The sequence below is a fragment of the Corapipo altera genome, unplaced genomic scaffold (genome assembly GCF_003945725.1).
Source record: "Corapipo altera isolate COAL_440 unplaced genomic scaffold, ASM394572v1 0, whole genome shotgun sequence".
Classification (NCBI taxonomy): Eukaryota; Metazoa; Chordata; class Aves; order Passeriformes; family Pipridae; genus Corapipo; species Corapipo altera.
This window is the reverse complement of record NW_020884872.1, coordinates 17205811-17226664: the sequence shown is the minus strand read 5'-3', so window position 1 is coordinate 17226664 and position 20854 is coordinate 17205811. Positions and strand designations below refer to the sequence as shown.

The window sequence follows — 20854 nt, the reverse complement described above, 5'->3', positions numbered from 1 at the left end:
TTTTGGAACGAGAATTTCTAGTACAAGTGAAGTGGTTACATTACACACATCAGAGTAGTGTTTCTGTGAAAATTATAAAGCCTGGGTGTTTGTTTAAAGAACCCATCATCCTAGCAGCTACACCTCACCCACCCCCAACACTGTGGAACTGCTTGATTTCACAGACAAAAGTCACAGAGTAGTGGCCCTCAAGCCTTTTTTTTTTTTTTGCTTTGTTTTCTTTGACCAATAGCCACAGTGGTAGAACAAGAAAGATCAGGTTCTAGCAAAATGATCTTTGTGGTTTGTTTTGATGCTAATTAATATTTTCCTGTCTCATTTATGGTTTATGTTGCAATTGCTGTAACACACAGTGCAGTAGTACAATATTAAGATAGCCAAAATACTTTGTAGATACAATCCTTCCTGTCCCTACTGATCATTGGTTACTTAAGTTGAGAATTTGGAAATGAAAAAAATACTGAGAGAATGAGGAGATAGAATTACCCTATGAAGCTGTTTTAAACCCATCAGTTTCTTGGTTTCTGCTTATTTGGCACACTTCCTTCCTCCCCACCAAAAAAAAATATATATTCCTGTCATGTGGACTGTGTACTGCATTGTAGAATATCAGCACCCCCTACATGCACAGTCACCATTGGAATCCACTTGCAGCATGGGCATTCAGGCTTGCCCTACAGCACCAAGGGTTTCATACTATAAAAGGAGGTCTTTTGAGGAGGAGGTCAAACTAACATGAAATTGGCATTCTAAAAAGAGGACAAGGGATAAAAAACCGTGTTTTTTGAAAAAGGTTTTCTGTTAAAAGAATCTGCAGTTTGGTAGTACTGCGTAGTGCAGCAGTTCTCTGCGTGCTCCTAATGTGACATAATGAAAGAAAACGTTTTGACTTGTTACTCAAGTTTCCTTTCAACTTAAATGAGCATGCCCTACCTTTTGCCTAGTAGTGTTCATTTGAATGCTTATCCAAAATGAGTTGTGTTTGATGGGGTTTAAAATATTTCATGCATGACTCTCCTAATTGCACAAGAATATTAAAAACAAGCAATAACTTTATTTATGCATGTGACACCACAAATATGCAGAGACTGACTCATAAGTACAAGTGAATTTAGCTGTACTGGTTGAAATGATTGCCAGTTGCAGGTATCTGCCTCTTACGAGTGCACTATATCCAGTACTGGGATAGATGTACAAGGTGATAATTACTCCCTGTCTGTGACATCCTGTATTCTTTAAAATTAGCATAAATTAAAATCAACAATGCTTTCCCTTAACATAGTGCTCTTAAGATGCAGTGGCTGACTCTGTATATATGTTGGTTCTTCCTGTTGTTGCAGCTGGTCATGCTCTTCCAGATGGGAGAAGTCAAGGGTAGTAATCAGCTGAGGCAGCTAGTTCCACTTGTCACCCTGAGCCTCACTACAAAATTTCTGCATTGTGTTTTCACAGCTTTGTTTTATGAAAATCTGTTTATACTGACTGTAGCTGCAGGGTTGAAAGTATTTTATGTTCCTGTAGGTGTGGTCAGGTTTTTTTCTATGATATGTTGTAAAGATAATTTGAAGAAACTAATTCTTTTCAAATTTCCTGCTAGCCCAGCAGAAGAGCTATATTTTGGATCCAAAGAAACTGGAGAGAAAAAATGTTTGATAGTTCTCACAAATGTCACTAAAAACGTAGTGGCTTTTAAAGTAAGTGTTTTATGTGTGACTTGGTTTGCTTTACTAAATGTGTAATTTTTACTTGTTAAGGAAAAAGAAATGCTATTAGACCCATTTTTTTATTCTGTTGTGATGTTTGAAGCAGATCAAAGAAATCTTCTGGCTGAATTTATGCCTATAATGTGCTACCTCTAAGGGGATAATCAGTGTTACAAATCTTTGGAGCACTGACTGGGAAAGAGCTATAGTGATGGTTAGTTTTTTAGTGAGAGTTTAATACTTCCTGAAGAAGAAAGGCTTAAGCTTGGAAAAGTCATCTTTTTAGAATTCTTCTTTTTAAATATTACCTGGAAACAATTTAGTAATGCTCCAGAATGATGGAGATCCATTTGCAAATGTCAACATCAAAAGAATGAATGCAGTTATATTTGCTTCAGAAATACTGAGTTGACTGGCATCTTTATATGGTTTTTTTCCCATATTTTGTGTTCTCTGTGCACTGAAATAACTAAAGTTTCCATATTTCATATTAAAAATTATAACGGGTAGTCCACTTGATATTCTTGGCTGTTTTTGAATACGTATGCAAAGGAAAAATAGCAAATGCAAGAAAAGAAAGATAAAAGTGGTTGAGAGGAGGAAGAAGTCAAATACCAGAATCCTGTTCCTCCTACAAAATTATGTATTTTAGAAACTTATCCTAATGTTCAAACTTTTCGGGATTTAGTTATTAAAGAATGAGGGAGGTTATGAAGCAGTTGTAGTTTGTGCATGCACTTACTCTGTGTTTGTTTGGTATTTCTTGTTTATAGGTGAGAACAACTGCTCCTGAAAAATACAGGGTTAAACCCAGTAACAGCAGCTGTGAACCTGGCACATCACTGGATATAATAGTCTCTCTTCATGGTGGTAAGTAAAAATTTACAATACCATTTTTAAGAAATCTGGACAAGTTTTATTAATAGATTGATGCTCTAAATACTGATGTTTGTATGTGCTCACCGGTGTTTAAGACTGACTGACACCTGTGTCTGCTTGACTTGTTTGAGAATGTTACTATATGTCAAAAAAGCACAGATGTCAGGAAGCATTTCAGTAACTGCCCATACTGATTTACTACTCCACTTAGGTATAAGCAGCTGTTACCTTCAGCCCATTCTGTTTCTTGTCTTAGAAAACAAAAAGCCTGATTGGCAGCTGTCTCTCTTGTTCACTGGTACAGTGGGAGTTTATCTGCAGTAAGTCAGTTTCCTAAATTGTTGCAAGGACAAGTGAATTTGCTGGTGAATGCATTCTTTATAAAATTCTGGGTTGCTTTTGAATTGTTCAGATGAAACTAGTTCTGTTAAAACTATATAATTTTGGGAAGACTGTAATCAAAATTATTGAGCTTTAGAGAATGATTTTGTTATTTTTATTTCTAGTAGGTCACTATCTGGTGTCCTGCAAGCAACCAACTCTCATTTTATAGCACTTTCAAAATGCTTCTATACTCTTTGTAATATTGTCATTTTATCTAAGCACACATTTATTGATTTTGGTTTTTTTCGTCTTTGAGGGCAGGTTTTTCAGCTTCTCTGCAGGATCGCTTCCTTATAATGGCAGCAGAAATGGATCAGTCTTCTGGAGCAGGTGCACCAGAACTGACTCAGTTCTGGAAAGATGTCCCTAGGACCAAAGTGATGGAACATAGGTGAAGTTATGTTTTAACTGAGCCCACAGATATTTGTAGTCTTGCTTTCTAGATCAAAAGCTTTCAAAATGTCATTGGTGAACTGAGGAAGCCTTTTCAGGCTATCATTGCAATAGTCATTTTAAAAATTATTCAACCAGAACAGATAATAAAGAGCATATAATAAGTTTTTGTTAGACTGTTTACTATTAATTATAAAATGTTGCAATAAATTTGTGATTTTTAGTGTGCGTTTTTGTTCCCTTTTCACAGGCTCAGGTGTCATGTAATAGAAAGCAGTAAGCCTTCTTCTCTGACGTTAAAAGACAATGCATTTAATGTTCCAACAAAAACAAATGAAGATTTACATATACAGGTACTACTGTATTCCTTTGTGCTGCATATTGAACAAAGTTATAAGATAAAAAGAATTTTTGCTGAACTTTTTTGTTACGTTGTAAATTATACTATTTGAAAAGGTCAGCAATTGAAAGTAACTAAATCAGTCATAGTGGTTTAATTACTTTGTTGAATGACAATGGTTTAATAAAATGCTACTTTCAGTGCAGTTTGCTCATTCCTTTCACGTACCTACCAATCTGGGGTAACAGTGAGCCTCAGTGGTATCTTTTGCTTCCTAGTGTAAAGATGTCACCTGCTTGATACAGGCTGTATGGGTTACCCATAACTTAAGATTTGAAGCTCCTTTATGGAACAGAATCCTGAAGTATGTAGTGATAGAAAAGGTATTGCTGAGGGATCACTGTGAGAGGTCTTTTTTTTTTTCTATGCTTATGCCTGATTTAATGAGGCTGTTCTATTTTCAGCTAACTCGTTTACTGCAAATTAATAAAAGACTTGAAGAGCAGATGAATCGCTGCCTCTGGTTCCAGCAGTTGTCAGTTGTTTTATCTTTGCTATCAGTTACTGTCGCTGCCTTCTGCTTCTACCTGGCATCTGCCCAGAGAAGCTAAAGAGAGTTGCTGTGCCCTGGATGTGCTGCTGCCTATCACGGTGTGTTGGAGTAGAAGAGAATGCAATGCTCCACTCAGATTCTGGAATTGCCAAAATGAGGTTTGTGAGCCTACAGCAATGAACAAGGATACAGTTTCCTGGGGGGGAAAAAAAAAAAACAAACAGAAGAAATGGATGACCAGCAAATGAAAATACTGAAATCACTGTCTAAGATGACAATTAGAATAGGGCATGAGGAAGATGTTAGAGCTAGGGCCTATTTTCACTGTACAACTCAATAAAAACTACTGAACTGGAAGGAGGAAACCACATACAATATTTAAGCTGTTTAGATTTTTTTTTCCTTTATTCAACTACTTCAAATACAATATTTCATTTCTTTTCATCATATTCATTCTTACATTCTGAACTACTCTCATAGAAGATATAAGCAGTCGACTTAGTGTATTCTAAGGTTAATCTGTTCATTCAGGAAAACTTACAGACATTATGTGGTACAGGCAGATTTTTTATATAATCTATGTACATGCACATATAAAGGAAGATATTTGTTAGTAATTATTTTGGTAATTCAGACTCACTGCTTTCATTGGTTAAATTCCTTATTATTTTGCTTCTTCTGAATGCAAAGTTACTGTAAATATTTCTTACCAAGTAACGTACACACAAGACACTATTCCTATTCTTTTTTTATTCTTTTTTTTTTCTTTTTTTTTTGGTAAAGAAACTTGTATTCAAATTGCAGGAGTGTGAGACTTGCCTTTTGGATTGCGATGGCCTATTATTGGTTCATAAAAAGTCTATTAAATAGTCAGTGTAAGAAATTACTCTGAGTTGTGCAATATGGTTAAATTACAGATGAATTTATGAAGAAAGCCTGTCAAATCAGGAATTAAATGGTGTAGAAGGCAACATAAAAGTATTATATCTGCCATTTCACAGAAACTGTTGTGGAAATGGCAAATGAAGCTAGGGAGAACTTCGCTGACAAGAATTCTTTGTATTCGTTGCTGTAAATATGTATATTAAAATGATAAAAACTTAAAAGGAGACTGATGGTATCTTTCATACATTTAAGATTTTCACTTGTAAAGAAATTTAAAAAGTTAAAATAATTCCATTACTAGAATTAATTTTTCCTACAAATTGGCTTTGTAACAGATCATTTAGTTTTGTCTACTGACCTCAATAGATGAGAAGCAATTATTGAGGAAAAATAAAGGTCATACTCTGCTTCTGTCTTTTTGCTTAGTGTGTTGCCAGTCTAGGATCATTTCTGGGAAACAGAAAAGGGCAGTTTAAAATAATGCATTAATAAACAGATTAACTAAAAAAGCCAGCAATTTGATTACTAAAAAAAATACCATTTAAAAAGCAAGATTACAGAAATGTTTGGCACATAGTCTTCTGTCCTTTCTTAATTTATACCACGTTTTACCACATCTGCATTTTCTTAATTTTTCATTAATCTCATTTCTGTTCAGTTTGTTTCTCTGTATTTTGTTTTCCTAATGAGTTGGCAATTTATATTATTCACTGCTTATTATGAAGCTGTTACTTGGGTTATTTTTATGTGCATGCAACTCAAATGTTTTACTTCCAACGAGGTGGGTTGTTGTCTTATTGAGAAAGGTAACAAAGTAATTTGTAACCTTAAGATAATAATAACCATGCTATTAAAATACCAATTCCTAATTTGGAGTGGATTGAATAGCACTTTATTGTAAAATTGCAAGAAATATATTCTTAAGAATCTTTGCCAATATGAATATTTTAATGTTTTGGTGCTTTCATATATTTCAGTATTTTATTACTTATTTTGTTATTGGTATTTTCTTTGTATGATGAATCAGATGAACATCTTTTCTATTTTAATATGTTTTAGAAAAATACAGTTAAAAAATAAATATGAGGAAATACACAGTCTTGAATGTTTAGTCTCTTAAACATAGCTGTATCTCCTGAGATTTTCTTGTTAGTCTGCAGATACTTAATATGAGACCAGTCAATATGGTAATGATTGTTGTAGTAGTCTGTTGTTGAACAGAAGCTGTGATGATACTTGTCAGACAAATGTAAAATGGTTGATTTTGGCTTCTTGAACAGAATGTCCGACGTGATCACACAGCACGTGATATTGGCATGTAAATGGTAGCATGGCACAAGCAGGACAGATCCACACAAAGCAGATACAAGAGTGTCTGTAAAATGTTCAGTAAAATGAACTATCGTCTAAACATTGCACAGTAAATGGAAAAATATATATAAGAAAAAAAAGAGGCAAAGCAACAGTACCTTTTCTTAGCTTAACATTGACAACGGTCAACTTCCATGTTTTTCTTCTGTGAGAACTTTGTTGTTTCCATCATCACAAAGCATTTTCCCAGTTGTCAGTTGTAGTTTCAGATTTTGTTTGCCAGCCCTCAGAAACACAGATTTCAGCCAGTCCATTTTGGAAGATTTTGTGTTTAACATACACTGCATTACACAGTTCATAGCAGGTAACATGATTTGATACCCAAAATTGAGAGAACAGACAAAAGATTGTTTTCAGATTTTTTACTTTTTTACAGTACATGAAACTTGGTTTATAAAGCTGGAGCATTTTAGAACTCTAGGCAGTTCACAAAATAAAATTTGATTGCATGAACTATCAAGATCTAGGATTTAGTTTTCCTTACCCTCATTGCAGAGTAGTGGTTAACCTTGGCTTTTACAGACAATTAAGAGACAGCAATGATTGTGATCCTAAAAATTGGCAGTTTGTACCCCAAAAGAGCACATGCTCCCTTCCTAGTAAGTAATTTTTGTGCCCTGTTCTGAGCTTCATTTTTTTACTATGTAAAAGATTAGACATTTTGTAAAGAGAAAAAAAAAAAACCAACCACAGGTGTGACAGGCAGCAGTGCCAGGAGCAGGGTTTTTAAATTGCCTTTGTATTTCATCAGTGAGTCCCTGCTGTAACTAATTTGTCTCTAATGTCTGCCTTCAAGTTCTCAAACATTTTGCCGTTGCTTCCAGAGGTTTTTAGTTTACATGGGGTTTGTTGACTGTATGTGATTTTGTGGAGAGCATTTTAAGTCACTGCGCTGCCTTGGGGATCCTCATATTTTCTATGTAGTTGCACTGAAGTGTAAGGGTATAAATGCTGTTCTGTTAATAAGCATAGTGTTAGTTCATTCATTTTTTATACCTTTGTTGTGAAAGTGGACATTCAGTCATAATAATAGAACAGATAGAACTGTTCTGCAAAGCCCATCACAGGTGGCTGTAAGAATTCACTGGTTTAGGTCTCGTAGTCATTCTATAGGGTGTTGTGTTCAAGACACGAGGGTGTCTGTATGTACAGTATATGAGTTCATCTAGGAAGAGCTAATCAGTTCTAATTAGCCAAGAAGAGCAGGTTGAGTCTTCTTTTCTGAGGTTGAAGAAGACATCTTCAGTCAGGTTCTGCAGTGCATGTCTTATTTTCCCTGGAAGATGGCTCACTGAGGAGTTACCGACCTGGTGTTACGGCAGTTGCTACATTTTGTTTGTGTTAACACAGGTAAGTGATAAGTTAATGATTCCAATTAGGCATGCTTTTCAATATGCCTGTTTCTTGGGCACACTTCAGCTTCAGTAGCTTCTGGCTCTGTCTCCTGCAGCTGCTGAGAAATGTGACCTCCCACTTTCAGCTTTCTGAATCGTTTCAGTCCCACTTTTTGATTCAAACCCCACTGATCTTACTTTTGACACTTTTATAGTGCTTGCATACAGTAATACACATAAACACAACTCAAAAAATAAAGTGCAGGAAAACCACCTCTCCAGGAACGTGCCAGTTGTGAGAGGTTTTCCTTGTTTGTAGAGGAGGTGAGTGAAATTCCACATGCCGGCCTTTGCTGGGACCGATATAGGCAGATCTGTGCAATTACTGCTTTGCTGCTTCTGAGTAGAAGTACTGAAATTCCCAAGTTGTATGAGCGAAGAGTCAGCAGCTTGCCAGATTTTTACCTGTTGGTTTCTCAGCTCCTGACTTAATTTATTCACAAGACTGATGCATCAACCTACCTGTTTGTCATGCTCTAAGTCACTTCTGTTTTGCTAAACACTGAAGGAAGTGCTGTGTGATCAATTATTGCTGTATGATTGCAGCTAGTAGCACTTGTTTTTTAGATTGCAGTAGGCAATTTGTCCTGAAGATAATAATGAAGTCCATGTAAGAAACCCTTTAGACAAAAAAGAAAACAAAAACAAAAAACCAACTAACTATTTATCAGTTGCCAGTCATTGTAATCTTCACCATAGTCTAAAGTGTAGCAGTAGCCCACCTAAAGGACTGATACAGTCTTTCTTATACCAGTTCAGGGTGTTTTGATATGTTAGTATCTGTTAGTAATACTTTATTCTATTCACTTAATACTAGTTTTGCTGGTATTGGAGCTGGTTGAAATGCTGGAAAACCTGATTATGAAAAAAAGCTCTGTAGCTTCTGTTTATCTTTCATTTTCTCTAGTCAGCAGTAGAATATATTCATTATTTTACTGTCACTTGGTGGTTTGGCAGAAAATATTTTTGAAGGTTTTCCTTTCTCTTAAAAATATTGTATTTAGAAGGATGATAAATTATGTGTTTCCTTCATCTTGATTAGCTGTTAGGACAGGCCAACACTTGATGGCGACTTAGCCAACAAGAAGCAGTGATTTTCTCGAAAGTATTCAAGGATTTATTATTTTTTCATTTTTACAAAAGCATTAACTGTGCCTCTCTTTTCTTTAATCTTGATCAGAACTTGCTCCTGAATCTACACAAACTTACTTGACTGAGCAGCAATAGACTTGACCTGTGGGAACTTGCCAGAACAGATGGTTGAATATGTACGTTTTGTTACAGACCCAACTACAAATAAAGGTTACATCTACTCATGTTGTTCCAGTACATCTGTGTAAGATACCATGAAGTAGCCACACAATAAACCTGCATTGCTGCTCAATGAGAAAGTAAATAATAAAGATTCACCCTCGTGTTAGTTTTTATCCAGACAGGAAGGCAAAGTGGAAAAATGCTGCATAACCATACGGTCTTCCCACAGCAGCTTATTTAAGTGGTCTCTCTGGAGTGAGTGTTCCTCTAATTTTGAGCTCAGGAGAGGGATCAAAAACAACCTTGTTAGGATCTTATCCACTGTGTTTTCCTTAGGTTTGCAAAGAAAAGCTTTGGACAAGAGAACTCAAATCCAATTCTCCACTATCAGTCCCACCATGACCATAATCTCATTTTGTGTTTATGATGAAATCTGAATTAAGATATCCTCTGGGCAATGATGATGTAGCCTAACAAATCCTGTGTGGCATTTCATTTTTCAAAATTACAACTTTCTTTTATTTCCTCAACTCTGTGTCTGTTAAAATAATTGCCAGTTTTATTTTTGACAGCTTGGAGCTATATCTGAACACCTGTTCTTCAAGCCTCAGGGAAAATGTCAGAAATGAGGAACACCATTTAAATAAGTGTAGATTACAATAGTAGTGTGAAAAAACAAGCATAAACAGAATTTGTTAAGCTTTTTTTCAAGAATGCTACAATTGATAAATTGCTGAAAGGAAAAGTGGATCTGGGCAAACACCACAAATGCTTCATTAATCTGGTGCAACTGACACTTACAGATTGATGATTGACCTATGGCATCTGAATTACTATAATTCTCATGCCCTGAAGTCCATTTTTCCTGTACCCAAGTAGCATTTATCTTTTTTTTTATTTTATTTTTTTTATTATTATTTTTACTGTTTTGTTTGAAATTGAAACTTGCAGCTGATGGTGATGACTCATGAAAAGATTTTGTAGTGTGTTCTAAAGAAAATCACCTTTTCTTCCTGAGTTCAGAGTTTAATGGACTTTGTTCTGCAAAGAGGATGTATAAACATGACTTCTCAGTCCATTCTGGAATTAGGTATGGGAAACCTGAGGACAGGAATGCTCCTTCATGCTAATGTGTTGCAAATTTTAAATACAATCCTGAACAAATATGTGTTGATGTATATATAATCTCGGATATTGCTGTTCTACCAGGTGTTGTGATTGACATGATGCATCTTCCCCACATTGAATGTGTGTAGGAGTTTAGGTGTTAAATCATTTATTCCCAGCCCATACTGAGAGTACACTCCAATATTCCTATGCTGACTGTCCTGTATGGATGAGGAATGTAGGGAACTGGTTCAGACGCTGTTCTGAGAATCTTCAGAGAGAGCATTCACTTACTCCAGCAAGTTCCCAAATTGAGGAGAAATTGCAAAAGCATCACAGAAAGAGTAACTAGCTTCTTTCACTACTTTACCTAAGTGCATCTGCTGGAAAACTTGAGAAGTATTACAAAATAAACAAAAGGTGAGGTAGCCAAGGAAGGAGCTGTGTCTTGGTTTTGTCTACTCTAAGCTGCACATTGAAAAGACAAGGTAGACAGAATGATTTTGTGCTCTGTCCGTTTTCAATGAGAATACCTTCCATTAACCATTTCACTTTGGAAAAATATCTGAGCTTCCTTGGTCACATAGATGCCATCTCATAGCAGTCTGGCCCAACGAATGGCAAAGCTTTCAGATACAGAACATTAAAACACGGGAATACACTTCCTTTTTAAAATTCTCCTTGGAATTATTTATTGTAATTGAAAATACAGTGTTCCTGTTAATCCCTGGAAAACCCAAGAATGTTTACAGGAGATTCACAGACAAGGGTCGTAGAATCACAGAATAGCTTGAGTCAGAAGGAACCCATAAGTATCAGAGTCCAACTCCCTGCTCCTCAAAAACTACCGAAAGCTAAATCGTATGCCTAAGAGCATCACCCAGATGCTCCTTGACCTTTAGCTTGGTGCCCTGACCACTTCCCTGGGGAACCTGTTCCAGTGACTGAAATGACCTTTCTCATTCTGTAATGTCTTTTCAGCTTTGTCCCTGTTTGCCATCAGTTCTATCCTTGTAGCATTTGAGCACTTTACTGCCTTTTCATATATTTATCATAACAGAAATCCTGTAGAACAGGTTGGTTTTATTGCCATTACACACACGGAAAACTACATCCAAAATGGTCACATTTGCCACTCCAGCTATAATGACTGTGATGTCATTAATCAAAAGTTACATGAAATGATGTGCCAAAACAGGTTGCCTTACATAAAAATGATGTGCCAAAAAGTTTACCAACTTTTGGACCATGAAGATTCACTCATTTTAATATACTCATGGATCAAAATAGAGCTGGGACAAATTGGCGGAGAGGACAGAAGCTTTCAATTTTGTGATTAAAGAAAAACATTTTTAATTCAGAAGTAATTTCTCTTCTTGAACATCATTTGGGATGAGTCAGGATAATGAGCTGGTGCTGTGCAATATGTGGTGTCTTCTCATGTGCTTCTGCACTGTCTCAAAGCGAGTCATTTGGACAGAGCTGACTAATTGCAGTAGGTGGCATGACATGGGCTGTGTTTCAGGTAGTATCCCTGTGTTTTGGCACGTGTTGCAGTGACTTTTTCTTATGAAAGAAAGCAAAAACTTCAATGATCACTTCCCGCGGTGCTGAATCAAGGATATTTGCTGTATGTATTGCTCAGGTGACAAGCATCTTCAGTGCGAAGTTGCATGCAATTAAAAAGCACTTTAATGTTTTGTGACATGCTCTACTTGTACTTTAAAGAACTTTCCAAATGTGTTATTTTGTAGTTTGATTGCAATGTAACACATGTTAACATTTTTGTTTCTATCTTACGTAGTATTTCCAGTGTATTTTAAAAACAGAGTTCAGGTCTTCAGGAACACTGTAAAGTTGCATTGAAGGTGCAAAGGAACATTAAGTCCAGACAAGTTCTTTAGAGCAAAGACATAATTCCTGCTAACACTCCAGTACAAATGAGTAGAGTGCCAATATGAATGCTGTAGAGGGCTAATAAAAACAGTTAATTAAGGCATTAGGATTTTGATCATTCTTATAGTAACAGAAGATGGAGAGGTTTTAAGATGTTGATATGCTTATTACCAACTTTGCTGCAAAAATGCACTTTCCAGCATCTCTTTCAAAAAATAAGTAGGATGAAGAAAAAGCAGCAGGAGGGATTAATTTAGACAAAGCTGCTCTAAGGACCCTATAGGAGCCAAAATCTTTGGGACCCCTTAAGCTTTTCCTTAAAAGGACAAGGAAGAGATAATTTTTTCAGTGTCTGATGCTGGGTTTTTTAGCTGGACTGCTTCAATGTAGCACGATTTACATCATCTTCACACACACTCATTGTTTTGACATAGCAGTGAGCTAGTGGCTCTGTTAGTGTGCAAGGGTTCTTGCCTTGCTCATGCTTACTGGGGAAGGGAGGACCTTGTAACATGTACTTTCCAGGCTGTATATAATTTCTCAGTAGAAATGTGAGATTGAAAAGTCTTCCAAGCAAGCAGGAACAAAGAAGGACAGCAATGAGTCAGCTGGGGGTATGAGTAAGATTTTTCTTCCCTCCAATTTGGGCTTCATCATCCCCACTGTATTTCCCAAGTATGATTTTTAAATCTCAACATCCAGATTGTACCCAGTCATATACTGACCCATCAGTGCAAAAGAAATATGCAAGATTTGTAGCAGGACTGTCTTGTTAGCAATGTAATGTGCAATCTTCTGGTTTGTCAGCAAATCCAGACGTTTCAAAAAACCATCTGGCTAAAGTGAAGCCTTCTAGTTTGGCTGTTGCTGGTTGCTCAGGTGCTGTTCCTCAGCAAATCCATTTTCAGTTCTCAGCTCCCCATCACTCTACACCATTCTGAATTTTGCAAGCAGAATTAAGAATATTAGGTCAGATAGGTTTATATCTGTTGGTGACTCAATATTCCTAACTTCACCTCTGCTCTTTGAATGGTGGCCACATTTCCTTTCCACAGATGATAGTACTCAATGTTGTGATTTAGGTCCTCTAATTTCTCTTTTTAAGTTCATCTGAACTTGCAAAAAATAAAGGAAATATGGGATCATCTCCCAGTTGAATTAGATCTTATCCTGTGGGTGAAAATCTCATGGTTATTTTACAGTGTATTCAACCTGAAGGAAATAGATTTTCAAAGTTCCTTTTTGAAGTGTTCCCACTGCTGAAATTCAGGGAGCTGTGTATCTGCTTAGCAAATTGTCTGTTGCTTTGGTAGAGTTTTCTAGATCTGAGTCATGATTTAGCAAAACAGGATTGCATGCTAGTGAAGCATTCCTGTCTTTTGCATTAGGTTACTGCTTATGAATCATCATGGAATCAGAGAATCATAGAATAGTTTGTGTTGGAAGGGACCTTACAGATAACCTCTGTCCAACCGCCCTGCCATGTGCAGGGGCACCTTTCAATAGATCACATTGCTCAAAGCCCCAGTCTGTTCTTGAACACTTCCAGGGATGGGAACAACTTCTCTGGGCAACCTGTTCCAGTGCCTCACCACCCTCACAGTAAAGAATTTCTTCATAATGCCTAATCTAAACCTGCACTCTTTCAGTTTAACGCCATTTGCCCTTGCTCTATCACTACATACTTTTGTGAAAAGTCCCTCTCCAGCTTTCATCATCAGGAATGGGAGAGGTGCACAGATAAGCCTCTGAAGAAAACAAAGTGCTAACTCAACTTTGTGATACCAAACTCTTTAGGATAGGTGTTTGAAATACACCTATGGTGCATCCTCCTTCCTGAGGACAGGCTTCAGGAAGCTGTCTGGAAAAATGAAGCCTTTCCCTCCTTCCTTCTCTCAGCGTACTTTGAAAAGGTGCAGGATTGGCCTATTGGGGCACTCAGATTTTAATATCTTCCCTATGACAGTTCCGTATGTTCTTTCTCCTATAAAGAAGCACTGATATTAAGTGAAATTATGCAGTTATTATGCAGATCCCAAATGAAACATGGTTTCATTTCCTATTTGTTATCACTTTCAGCAGTACAGCAACCATTCTACATGCTTGCAATTATATGTTCTTTGATGACTTTCTTCCAACCTCATCTGCTCTAATCAGTGTTTTGGTTTTTGTTGCTGCAGCTATTTCCCAGCTTGAGGTAATGGCTGCTTTACCCACATGCACTATTTTTCCCCAAAACAAACCAGGGAGACAGCTGATATCCCGGCACTCACAAAACCAAACACAGCAAAGCTGAGTGTTTCCTGGGCTGATACCAGAGGCACCGTAAGTGTTTCTGCAAACCAACGTTACGTTGGCCGTCTTGCATTTTGTGTAATTATTGTAAGTGCATCAGTCCTGCTTCCAATCATAGAAGCACAACTACAACTGACTGTTCCTCTAGTGTGTGTTGGGCTTTGCAAGTGGATCTGTGGCCTGGAACTAAGCTGTGCAATGTAAATTTAAACAACTGTGAAATTAAAAAAAACCAAACTACAGTGTGGGAGTATAAGAAGTAGAAAAGGCATTGCCTCTGTGTAAGCTCTGCTCAACAATAACAAAAACATCTCTGTATAACCAACCCTGTGTTCAGCACAAATCCAAAACACGGTCCCATACCAGCCACTGTGAAGAAAGGTAACTCCACCACAGCCAAAACCAGCACATTATGTTATAACAAACCAAGAGAGACTGAAAATCCTGAAAACAATGTTTCTTGGAATAGTGACCATACAGAGAAGATGTGCATAGTTATATGTCAGAGCTCTGCACGATTTGGAATTCAGTAATGACATGCAAGATGAGTTAAGCACAGAGCAGGAGAGACTTCTACTTTCCTACCAGCCTACAGGTATTTTTCCAAGTACTGATTTGCCTGTGTGAAATTTCCATTGGAAAGGTACCCATTAGCAGATGTGCTAGTCTGGCCCCTGCTTATGGAGGTCCATGTGCAGGGATGCTGTGCTCCGTGTTCGTTGGCCTCATGCAGGACTGAGGCAGAGGCTTCCAAACTTGCACAAGCGGGGTGCAGAAGTGACAGACATTGTCTCGTGTGCGCTGTGTGTAAGCATAAAGTAGCTTTGCTGTCCTTGTGGAGCAAATCAAACACCCCCCAGGAAGCAGTAGTCACAAAAAAAGTGGAAATTGCTTTGGTGGCCAAACTGAAAATTGCTTTGAACAATAATGTGAACATGTTATCTTGACTAGCAAAGTCATCTCTGATTAATGATGAGCAGGTGTGCATTTGAATGCCCTTGCAGGTAAATTTGTTGTCTCTCAAAGCAAAATACATGTTAGAGGTTTTCAACCGCATTCATAAATGTAAGGATTTTTTTTGCCAACCTGAATGGGCCAGAGGGCAGGACACCTGGCTTACACTGCTCTGAAAACACAGTGTGGCCTAACCAGGGGGATAGCTGCTCTCGTGTTTTCTCCCAAATTTCAGCCTGGAAATGCAATGATGCTTCAAATATAGCTTTGTCATAGCAGCAAAAATGGCCTTTGTACATGTATAACACTGGACAATTTTTAGGCTGAATAGTGAATTGATTCTCAAGAGAAGTAAAAGGAAAAATAGGGAACTATTTAGTGATCAAATTGCTGGTTCCATCAGTATTTCCCTGTTATCAGTGCAGGCAGCGACTAGATAAAAAACCTGTTTGTAGAGAACTACAATTTTGATTGCAAGAAAAAGTAAATAATATAAAAACTGTAAGTACTGCAAATTGAATTGACACTTCTACCTATCTCAGCTAAAAAGAAAATAGTAACTAGCAGAGCTGGTTGTGCTTATACTGATGCTATTCACATCCAGCTACTGATATTAATGGGACTTTAAAACAAGTGAAAATAAACTACAAAAAAGCCTCACTTGCTGAAAAGAGATATATACCTGAAACTGATGCTCTTCTTAAGTAAAGAGCTTGATACCAAAAAGTAATCTAAACCATCTTATATGAACTGATGACCAAAAATGTAAACAAATTATATTTCAAGTTTTTACTTCCATATTAAAATATTATATCAAATATTTTTACTTAAAAATTTGTTGAGTAAAATTTCTAATTGGTTATATTTCTTCTCCAGGAAATGTACAGAGTTCTGCAACATGAAAATGAGTTGGAAACTCCATATCTAGAGACATACCTCCTTGGGGTAGGGATCTATATCTTCTTTGAGGCTAGGGATATATGGTGCTGTTATTTACAATAGGATTTCCTTCCAGAACTCATCTGATAACTTATAGCATGCTCTGCCAGAAGCTGTGTGAGAAACTGATAGGCAATTCCCAGTATACTTTGCTACATAGTGCTGGAGGATAATGGAGTCAAAATTTTTTTGAGGTAGAGCAAATATTTAATTGCTATAAGGCAGTATGTTGCAAGGATTTAGACCTGAAGGGCCCTGGGTAAAGGTGGTAGGTACTCCAGAAATTCTGGAGGGTTGGAAAGCAATTTTACATTATGGAATGTAAAGGACTTAAATTGTTTAGCAGCTGAAACAAAAATAAAAAGCACCTCTATTACATGTCTTCAGCCAAGGGGCATCTGGTGATGCTGAAGCAAAGGGCTGGCATACACACTGCAGGCTGTCAAGGAGGATGGGGGGCTAATGGCACTGGGTTCATCTTTACTGGCCACATCTAACTCAGGAGGCAGAAATAAGTGTGGAACAAGGAGCTCAGCAGGCGGGGGTTTGCCTGTGTTCTTTTTTTCTAATAACTCTGCATCATACTTATTTAAAATGTACTGTAATTACTAGCTATGATAATCTTCAAACACTGAAGGTGATCAAATGCATCAGCTTAAGAATACAATGCTGACATTAGAAGGAAGTGACTTACCCTACATAGATAAGCTGGTGCCTGTTGGAAGAAGGGAGCAGTTCCAGATAATCATGTCACAGTAGTGCTGTAGTGAAAATCAGCAATTTTCCAAAATCCATGCTGAAACAGATCTGAACTGTCCTATCAGATTTGCTTTGCAACCTGATTGTATAGGAAAAAGAAAAAACAAGAAGGTTGAAATCTTAATAAATAAAGCAAAAAAGACAGGATTGAACTCTATTGATAACCTATCTGGAAATATTATATGTAGATAATGCATATAACAGTCCTTTTACTGCCACAAAAGAGAAAATACTTCTGCAGATGATGAAGTTTTCAAGGAGTGAAGAGGAACTTCCCAGTTTTAGTGCTCCTTATCTCCCCTTTCCACAAGATTGGTAAATGACTGGGACTACTCTTCCATGCACACAAATAATATAATGATGTAGAGTAGTCTGTCAGCACAAATCAGTGATTTCTTGGCTGTGGATAAGCACTATTCATAATTTATAACAATCACAATGCTACTGAATGCAGACCTGCTTATTCTTCAATTAGAAACTGAAAACTCTGGTGTGATGAAGAACTGTTGGGTCTCCCATTGCTCAGAACTCTGACCGCAGGCTCTGACATATTTGAAGAACAGAGAAAATCTCTCAAAGGCATGAGAGCCAGTAATGTTATTTGAGTGGATTGATCTGAATTAGACAGATGGGATTTGCACAGATGGAATACCCGGCGTCATTGGCAAAAATTACTCAGTTGATTTATTGGAAATGTTTTAGACCTAAAACTGAGTAGTAGTCTTGCCATATCCACCAGGAGACTGTGCCAAGCACGTTCGTTTCATGGGTGTTTTAAACACTGCTCTCTGTTGTATCAACAAAGTGTGTGTGAAGGCATTTCATTTCAGAGAGATTTGCAAAAATGACATGCTGAGGAAGAGAATACTCCTTTGCAATCCTTGTTGAGTGCCAAAGAAAAAAGCTCTTGGAAAGTCTAGGAACTAAGAAAACCAGTGCTAAAGTTTCAATGGAGAGTGAATGTGCTGAAGGCTGCAGGCTACTTGAAAATGAAGAGTGGATAAGCAAGCTGGCTTTCCTCAGAGACATTTGGGGTTTTTTTCTTTGTGAGCTCAGTATAAATCTCCAGGGGAAAGATTGTCTTTTGCTGTGCTGCGTAAGGTACTTTCTTCTCTCATGAAAAATATGTAGACTTCCACACAGCAATATAAACCACTTTCTTTTTTTACCACAGGAGGCACAAACTGTAGGAAATGAAACTTCTTCCTCTTAAATTCATTTAGATCCAAGCCTGAGGATTTTGAGGTAGAAAAGAACAGTTTCTGTTCACTGCCTCAGACATGGATGCTTGCAAATGCAGGATGCTGGGATGGAAGGACCACTTGTCTGACTTACACATGGCCAGGAGAGGTTGAGCTACATCATCAGGAATGAGTACCTGCATGTTTTACTGCATGGAAAACTGGCCCACCAACAAAGGCACTGGTCTTTGGTCTGGGGAGACTAAAGTCCATGCTCCATTCCAGAAAGACTGCAGTTCCACCAGACTGTCCATGCATTAACTTGTAGGGGAAACTCTGTGTATATATACAAAAAATGAAGGAGTTGTTTCACACTGCTGCAGGATTTGCTGCCGTGCCATGGACAGCTCACTGCCCACTGCATGGCCTGCTCCTTCCAGAGCTGGCAGGAACTGAAGCCCTGCAGAACAGGTGAGGGCCTGTGAAACAGGAACCAAGAATGAATGAGAGTGAAAAAGAGCCTGGTAAATTCTTATCTCAGACTCACAGGAGATCCACACCTCTTCCAATGTCAGATGTCCCCTGTGCTCCCCATGGAGACAGGAGGCAAGAGGGAGCTCCCATTTCTCCTGCAAGCAGCATCATCTGTGCCCAGCACTGCTGGTGCCTGTGCCAGGACAGAGCAGTACACAGAAGTCTTCAGGCCCAGGATGGAGTCTGACATATCTCAGCATGTTTATCAGTACTGAATCTGGGGGTGCTCAACACCTCCAAGTAGTCCTACTTACCCTATTGGGCCCCCAAGGAGTCTCTTCTTCCCTGACCCTGAAAGAAACTTACTCTTCTCATATCAACTCATTGTTTTTCAGAAATCGAGAGTAACATTGGGGCTGTTACATACCTTCTGTTTGTGATTATACATGTACACATGCATACATCTGTATGTCTATTTATCTGTGCACTTCTGTTTGCATAAGTACTTTATTTTTACCCATTTCACCAGACACTGCAGCATAAATGTCAGTGATTCCTGGCATTGTCTTTCAGCACAAAAAGAAAAATTGTGAAATGGCAGTCTCTTTGTGTATGCTTTTGCGATGGCACCACTCTAGTTCTGCTGTTATTATATGAGAAAAGCATTCAAATCCCTTTTCAAGAGACTCATAATTGAGACTCACGGTGGCTTGCTGCTGTTTAAGAGGTGCAGAAATATGCTAAGTGCACTAGACACAAAAGATGACCTTTTCTTAGCCTTGTCAGATGTAAACCAGCCTCTCCCCAAGCAGCTGGAGAGCTTTGTAGACCAGCTTAGAAATTTGTGTCACCAGCTTTATCAGGTTTCCACTGTGTCTGTGCTTAGTGTTTCCCCTGGCAGCCCATGGTGAGGCTGGTGGGAACAGGTCCTTTTACAGTAAAACCCTGTTTTAACTCTAACAGGGTTGCAGCGATGCCAGGGGATTGAGCAATGCCATGGCCTCTGGAGGCAGTCACAATTCTCACTCGTAACATGATTGTGCCTGCAGTTGAAGCCCTTTATTTCATGACCTGCTGTTTCAAGAGGCATCAAGGACCATCTGAACACTAGGGAAACAATTCCTTTAGCAGGACAGCTTTAACAATGAGACAGGTTCAAAGGCATTGGGGTGTGGTGGTTGTGGGTGTTAAATGGAGGTAAAAATACTTTCTCTTCAAAGGATGAAATGGAGGGCAGGGTAGGGAGAGGGAATCTCCTCAGGAGCAGCAGTCAAGGAGTTCAGCCCAGGGAGCAGTTGATGGTGAGCCCCTTTTGGACACAAAAATTCAGGCTGTAACCAACGACTTCTCAAATGGCAAGAGGATGAGGAGATCCCTGGAAATTAGAAAGTTGGTTTAGATCAATGAATCTGTGTGGTACACAGGGGTGAATGCAAGCGTGGGGTTTTCTTTCCGCAGGAGGACCTGAAAACAGCTGCGTGGAATCCAAGGAGGCAGAATGCAGCAGGTTCAAATACCATGTGAAGAAGGGCTGAGTCATGCAGAATTCCTTCACATTAGTATGTTTTGCAAACACTACTGAACATCTCTTGATAATTTTGTCTCACTGGAGAGGGGGTTCAAATTCCCTTATTTCAATACTTCAAAGATGACACTTATATGAGATTATTTCCCTCCAGCTGCATAAATTCATTTATAATTTAAGTTTTCACCAAATTGAAATATCGTTCAAGTTCATATTAATTTAATAATAGTGTGGAGGCAAAATAAAAATCAAAATATTGAGAAAGAGCAGTATTAGAGTTCTAGGGGTTATGATCTCCTCTCTGACAACTTGACATTTGCAAAGCCATGCGTATCCTATTAGCTGAATGTATTTGGATCCTATTGTAGCTTGACAGTCCTAATCAGACACAGGTGGCTCCAAGCAGTAACTGCAAACAGACAATCAGCCCAGCAAAGAAAACCAACCTGTGTTTCCCATAATCTATAGCTCAGAGTCTATCTTGCTTCTGTAGCCTAAGCAGGGTCATGACTGTTCTCTCTCTGATTGTCCTGCAATGTTTTGCCCGTGGTTGGCAAGCATGGTACTT

The 20854-nt window shown here is 38.1% G+C and overlaps 1 protein-coding gene across 2 annotated transcripts in view; it reads left to right on the top strand.

Moving 5' to 3' along the window:
* Positions 1 to 5662, top strand: part of MOSPD2 (motile sperm domain containing 2) — a 32703-nt gene extending 27041 nt beyond the window's left edge. For both annotated transcript variants that reach the window (XM_027639598.1, XM_027639609.1), the window contains exons 11-15: positions 1598 to 1694; positions 2477 to 2573; positions 3228 to 3357; positions 3610 to 3712; positions 4164 to 5662. In XM_027639598.1, the coding sequence (XP_027495399.1) occupies positions 1598 to 1694; positions 2477 to 2573; positions 3228 to 3357; positions 3610 to 3712; positions 4164 to 4310 (574 nt within the window). In that variant the 3' untranslated portion in view covers positions 4311 to 5662. The remainder of the gene's footprint in view (positions 1 to 1597; positions 1695 to 2476; positions 2574 to 3227; positions 3358 to 3609; positions 3713 to 4163) is intronic.
* The last annotated feature ends 15192 nt before the right edge of the window (positions 5663 to 20854 follow it).